The sequence below is a fragment of the Mastomys coucha genome, unplaced genomic scaffold (genome assembly GCF_008632895.1).
Source record: "Mastomys coucha isolate ucsf_1 unplaced genomic scaffold, UCSF_Mcou_1 pScaffold5, whole genome shotgun sequence".
NCBI classification, from domain to species: Eukaryota; Metazoa; Chordata; class Mammalia; order Rodentia; family Muridae; genus Mastomys; species Mastomys coucha.
The window spans coordinates 69992255-69999075 of NW_022196911.1; the positions used below are offsets into that span (position 1 = coordinate 69992255).

Genomic DNA, 6821 nt, shown 5'->3' on the forward strand with positions numbered 1-6821 from the left:
TTCCACCTCACCCCCAACCATCACACTGTAGGGTCACGGGCATGTGCAGTCAGGAGATTCAAACTCAGATCTGCATGCTTGCAGAGCCCGCAATCTTATCCAACAAACCATTTCTCCAGCCCCAGGTTTGTTTGTTTGTTTTTAATATTAATAAAGTTTTTAGACAGGCTCACGATGATAGCCACCCTCCAGTGAAAGGTCCTGCTAAAGTCTAACTGGGCCCCACTCCAAGAAACATGAACTCTAATGGACACAAAATATGTTATTTATTGTCAATTTCTGCAAAGACACATTTAAGCAACAAAATATACATTTTCAACCTTTTAGAATTTGTTTTATACATTAACAAATACAATGTGCTACCATAGCAATAAATTAGATGTACACTATTTACATCACATAGGCAGTCAGGATCTACAAATCAACCCCCTCACTGAGAGGAAGCAAAGAAAAGTCATCGTCACAGGGGTCACTTCCAAACTACACGTGTGTCTTAGGTTCTACCACATGGGCGTCTCTTCACATGGCAACACCGGCACCCTGGGAACTGGAGATCAGGTGGGGACATCACAAGTTGGCATCGAGGCTAAGGAGTGGGAAGCGGAATTTCACCCCTTCAAGAGGAAATGTCACAGAACCCAAAGGCAAGGGCAACTAAGTCCAGTCTTGCCACCACGCACATTGTCTGCTGGGGATGGTAAGGCCCAGGCCAAAGCCGCTGCCCCAGCTGCTGCTCACTACAGACTGCCCTTGGCTCTGGAGGTTGACTTCTTTCTCCCAAAGGAGCACATAGCCTAGCTGCAAAGAGACATGGGATTGGTGTGGGCAAGCAGCTAGTGGCGAAACAGACACCAGAGCTAGGGGGGATGCCTCAGAAGCCCTCTACAGGGTGGGCAGCAAGATGAGCCTTGTTCACTGTACCAACCTGTCTTTGCCTTTGATTGAGGGGTAACTAGAAGCTGGGGAAGGGACATGGGGTTCCAGAGCATAGCTAACTAACCTAGTTGCTGGCCCAGAAGCCATACACTATCTGAACCCCAGGCACCCCACATACGCACACACAACACAGCTGTCTTTGCAGACTGAGAAACAAAGGACAAAAGGTGATATTTGAGTTGGCACCGTAAAGGGTCAAAGGAAAGAAAATGACACTGGCTGTGCCCTGCCTGGTCACCTGATCTGGGCTTTTATTACCCATCTCCATTTTAAAAACTGGAGAGGCCTGGGCCTGGACTCAGCAGCAGGGCACTCACTCAGCATGGGGACATTCCCAGCACCACCAAAAAAAGAGGAAGGGAGGGATGGAGAGAGGGAGGAAGAGAAGATAGACCAGAGAATTAGTTGATCTTATAAGTTTCTGTCCTGATTTAGAACAAAGAAGTCAGGGGGGGTAGCTAATGCATTTTTGTCTGGGTAACTTTGCCCCAGTCACTGAAAACCCAAAGAAGCATTTTATTGCAATCCCTCCCCCTCCATTTCCTTCACCCAAGCCCCCTGGGTCCTCACTGACCAAGACTCCCCATGCTGGAAAACAGCAGAGGCAGAGGCTCTATCAATACCCTCCGACCCCAGCACCTCCCCACCAGTGCTGAGACCCCAGCTACCAGCCTTCCTCAAAATCCAGGCTCCAGGAAATGCAACTGCTTGCCCGCTGAGCCAACAGTAAATAGAATCGGTATGCAGGAAATGGGCCCAAGGCTGTTGTGGCTTTGCCACTAGGTGGCTGTGTGGCCTCAGGCAAGTTCTTTCCATTCCTCTGGAGGATGGCATGGTCTGATGAGATGCAAACAGGGGCCAGAAGGTTTGAGTATCAAATGGCGCCCACACAAAACTGAAGCACGGATTGTTTTCCAAGAAACACCATTTGACGTTCATTACCACAGAGAGAAACTCTGGCTAAGGCCGCCTATCTGCAGCTCTCCCACATCTGCTTTGGTGTATCAACCAGAGCTGGGGGCATCCGGATGCCAATTAACACCTGCAAGACGTAGTTTCCAGAGTTGTGACCGGGAGAACCCCTTGCGGAGGTAAAACAGTGGAAGTGTTCCCTCAAACCCAAGCAGAAGCATCGGCTACAGAAGCTCAGTCATATAAAGGGGCCTCAGCAAGCCTGGGAGCCCCAAGACTGGGTACGGCCATGAAAGGAGAGATTGCATCGGAGTGTGGGAGGAACAGTCTCTATCCCAGAGGGCTGACATTATTCTGCTCCCGTTAAGCAGAGAACTGGAGCTGGGCTGGCAGTACCTACTCTAGAAGTCACAGGATGGCCTGCTAGATAGAGAGAGGCATGAGCAGAGGGCAGGGGCGCTCATATCCTGCCCAGAGGACCTCAGCAGTAAACCAAGGGTGAGGACCACAGCCAGGGCCTCTCAGCCCCCTCTGTACACAGTCATCCACCCCATCCACTGGCCCAGAGGTAACGCCTGCAGGCAGAGTAGCCAAAGCAGTGGGGACGAGGCCTATATGGTTTCCAGACAGCATGGGACAACCTGAAAGCCCCTGAGAGCCCCAGACCATAATGTAACGTAGCACAACCACCAAGCGGAGGAAAACCGCCCAACACAGAGAAGGGAGCCAGAGTCCTGTAATAGTTTCAAAGAAAACACAGTTTGACCTTTCAAGTTCAAGCAGAAACCTGCCAGCAGAACACTGCCAGAATCCACCCCGCCTCCTTCCAGCCCCGGGTGCCGCTAAGCTGGCTTTTAATAAAAGATAAACAAGATACTCTGTTGACCTTCTAACTAGAACAAATCTTACCAGACTAGTATTTCACATAAGCAGGTTTCCCGAGTGGAGTGAGGGGAGAGCTCCCCCTCCCCTGGCTGCAGTGGGGGGAGGGGAGATGAGGGATCAAAATTGTGCTCGGATGACAAAGGCAGCGGGAACATGGTTACAATACCAGCCCCGAAGGCTGTCCCACCCTTCTGTACTTTGGCTTGGGAATAGGAGCCTATGCAGACAAAGCACTTGGTTGGAAATCTTGTCATCTGCTCGCTGAAACAGGAATCCAGAACCAAGCGGCCCTGTGCCACAGACCTATGTGTACTTAATGGGGTGGGATCTTCAAGCGCCTGCTGTGTAGAGCCGGTGTGTAGCCTGTTGGATGCTCTACTCCACACCCCCGCAGCAGGGTGTGGAAGGCTGAGGAGCCAAAGACAGCTCCTCAGGAGGAGCCCGCTCACCCAGAGAAGGTGGCCATGGCAAGGAGTACAGATGGCCTGTGGGTTAAAGCACAGGCTCGTGGGCCCTGGGCTTCCAGGGACCCTGAAGATGGAACCGTGGCCTAGAAACCTGCAGTTGGAGATGGATGGAAGAAGACTTGGGGACTGAGCCTAGAAGCAGTCCCTGAGCAGTACTGGTTTCCCTCCCAGATGCCAGGACCACAGAGGTGAAAGAACGCTGTACTGTTTCCAACACTAAATCCAACCACCACACACTAGACTGACCAAAACTTGCCAGGTCACCCTCCACTACGTCTCTCCCATCTCTCTCACCTAAGAGATGACTTTATGTCTTTTCCAAATTCTCACAAAAGTGGAGACCTGAACCTCTAATGAGTCTTCTCACCCCCAGGCTCCTGCGCTGGCCTCGTGTTCACCCTGGACTCCACACTCCTGGCCGCCCACTACCAGGGCTTCTCCAACCACAAAGATAATCAGCAGCTTGTGTAGAATTAGAAAGGAAAAACCTGGAGACTACAGTCAGGGGAGCATGCAGCCGGGTCCTGGAACATCTAGCTCTGACTCTCGGAGCTTCCACCAGCCTGAGCCTCTTGAAGGAACTCTGGCAGCAGGGACAGAGCTCTTTAGGCCTGGTCCAGCAGACGTGTCAGAAATGAAGTGAGATTCAACCCGGAGGATGCTGGGATATTCCTGGAAAAGCAGCCCTTCCACCATGTCCAGGAAAGCACTGCACTGTGACCCAAGACAGACAGTACCCACCCACCATTATGTAGTTACTTCTGCTCCCCACCATACAACCCCCTCTGTCTCTGGGGCAGAAGAGCTTCTCGTGGAGCCCCCTGAGACTCAGAGTCCCCCTTGCCCAGATCTTTTCCTGCAATGTAAAACAAGATGCTAGTTGACTCAGATAGCCGGTCACATCAGGAGGTCAGAAGTACAGTACAGGTTGGGACTTTCAGGTCTGGAGAAGGATCCGGCAAGGTCATGGCCAGGTCAGGACGTGGAACAGACAGCTGGTCTGCTGGGCAGGTGGCCAGTGAGACAGCAGGCCTAAACGGTCAGAGTAGTGGATGGCACCCCCAAACTGCTGGAATTAGGAGCCTTCTGTAGGCCAGAATCCACACTTCCCTGAGAAGATAAAGAAGGGGAGATGGAGAACAAGCATTGGGTAAAAGAGAAAGGAAAACATGCTGGAGTAGGGTGGGGAGCCCACTTGCCTGTGGCTACACTCAGGACAAGGAGGCTACCAAATGTAAGGGGCCCGGACTCAGCCCCAGAGGCCGTGTGTAAGCATTGTGCAACAGAAGCATGCATAGTCCCTCACAGATGGTGGAGGCCAACACCATACTCCCATTTTCTCTTCTGTTTACTCATACATGGGTTAAACATGAAATGAGCTTAACTGTACCCTTCCTCTTGGTCTCGACTCACTCATACTGCAGGGGAACCTCACTGAGGAGGTGGGGCCAATGGGTCTCGGGTGACCTCACTATCAGGAGTTCACTGGTGTATCATGCCAGGAGCTGAGGCCACCCTGGGGTTGTCCCTCATAACAATGCTTGGGTAGGGGCATCTCATGTTATATGGGGAAGATAGACACCAGCCTGAAACCTTGGCCCAAATACAAGGAGAGACAGACTGCCTGCAAAGGGAAAAGGAAGGGGTAAACAGGAATTCCTCTCTCCAGGAAAGGAAGTGAACTCTTCAGCTATTTCCCCTTCTAGCTACTACAGCCAGCTCCATCTGGCGTGGGAATCCACCACAATGTCACTGGACAACCCTTCCTAGCCATGGTTCTCAACCCCTCCTTCCCCACGAAGGCCTGAAGATGTCCGTCAACAGTAGCCCTCCACGTTTCTCAGCTGACTTTCTCTGGCTATTCTCAGGCCACAGAGCCATAGACACTCTGACCTTAAGGGTATATTCCCCTCTCGTGGCCACAGTGAGACACTCACCTTGGACAAGGGAAGGTCTTCACTTTCACATTAGTGACCCTGTGTAAGAAACACACAAGATTGTTTCAAAAAACCAGACCAATAGCCTCCACCTGCCGCTTCTGTGCACTTGGCTCTTGGCAATCAGAGTTCAGGAAGGGACTTGGGAATCCCAGGGGCTAGCCGAACCCATCTCACCTCTGGGGATGGCTGTGTGCAAGAATGTGGCTCTACTGTAGGAGGAGTGACAAAAGGGGCTGGAAAGCTCCTAGCCTGGTCTGCACCAAGTAAGGGCAGAAAACATCACCCCCAGATCTGGCAGAGCATGCATCTCTGCCATGCCCATCACCATCCTTACCGCACTGGAGCTAGCATGGCTGAGTTTATCAAAGCGGAATTTCAGATTTGACCTCGGGGAGTTTCTGCTTTTCGCATCTAAGAAAAGAAAAGTGGATATGGAGCTTGAGGGATTATTCTAGCAAAGTCAGAGCACTGAATAGGGAAAGAGGACCTCCACCTCCCGACAAAGCATGCTCGCTAACAGGCACCCACCCGTCAGAAACAGTACTCAGACCCCGAGAAACGGTGTACCCTACTTATTAAACACAGGTCACATCAAGTATTTTCAAAATTAAATTATGGAAGCTCATAAGTAAGCAAGCAACATTCAAGGAAGATAACGGATATTCAAAATTTGTCGTTTCCTCATTATATTACGGTGTTTTGCTTTAAGCTGTGTCGTTCCATCTGCTGTATCCTTTTATGAGAAGTTGGTTAAGGTGGTTGGCTATGCATCTCTCCTCAACACCCAGCTCAGGGATGTAATGGTGGTGGCGTGAGATCAATCTCAATGAAAGTATTAAGACTACTGAAGTTGGCAGCGTTACAGATCTGAGCTTGGTTTATGGTTTTGTTCTCTGGATTTAAGAAACTAATGGAAGGGCTAGCAAGATGGCTCAGGGGTTAAGAGTGCTGGCTGCTCTTCCAGGGGTCCTGAGTTCAATTTCCAGCAACCACATGATGGCTCACACAACTATCTGTAGTCAGATCCAGTGTCCAGAGGTAAGCAGGAACCAATATCTGTCCCAACACTGGGAGTAACTGGGACCAGCCAGACCAGGCACACAGGAAGTCTTCCAGCCCAGTGACTCGGTTCCTTCTGGTCCGTCTGGGCTGGGGTCCAGAGTAGACCTTGGGCGCATGCTCCACAGCCAGTCCCAGAGGAACACCCAGAGGAAGCTCCACTCCCAGGCGCTCTGACACACCCAAGATCAGAGGTGAGCAGAAACCAACATCTGTCCCAACACTGGGAGTAACTGGGACCAGAGGAACCAGGCACACAGGAACTCCACCAGCCCAGTGACTACGGTTCCTTCCGGTCTGTCTGGGTTAGTGTTCTGAGCAGACCTTGGGCACAAGCTCTGCAGCTAGTCCCACAACACACAGAAAAAGCCACACTCCCAGGTGATCTAATAAGCCCAGGATCCCAGGATCCCATAATCACAGGATCACAGAGACAGCTTGACTCTGAGGAGTTCTGATATAACCAGGGTCACAGGAAGGACAAGCTCCAGTCAGATTTAGCAAGGGCAGGTAGCACTAGAGTTAACCAGATGGCGGTGGGGAGTCCAGGAGTGGGGGAGAAGCATAAGAAAATAAACAACACAAACCAAGGTCACTTGCCATCATCAGAACCCAATTCTCC

The 6821-nt window shown here is 51.2% G+C and overlaps 1 protein-coding gene across 7 annotated transcripts in view; it reads right to left on the bottom strand.

Moving 5' to 3' along the window:
- Positions 1-247: 247 nt before the first annotated feature.
- The window catches only part of Rap1gap2 (RAP1 GTPase activating protein 2), a 211779-nt gene continuing 205205 nt past the window's right edge, over positions 248-6821 (bottom strand). For 6 of the 7 annotated variants that reach the window (XM_031350657.1, XM_031350660.1, XM_031350655.1 and 3 more), the window contains 3 exons: positions 5475-5551; positions 5138-5176; positions 248-4310 (listed from right to left, as the gene is read on the bottom strand). In XM_031350657.1, coding sequence (XP_031206517.1) covers positions 5168-5176; positions 5475-5551 — 86 coding nt within the window. In that variant the 3' untranslated portion in view covers positions 248-4310; positions 5138-5167. The remainder of the gene's footprint in view (positions 4311-5137; positions 5177-5474; positions 5552-6821) is intronic. The other variant, XM_031350656.1, reaches the window with a different exon arrangement.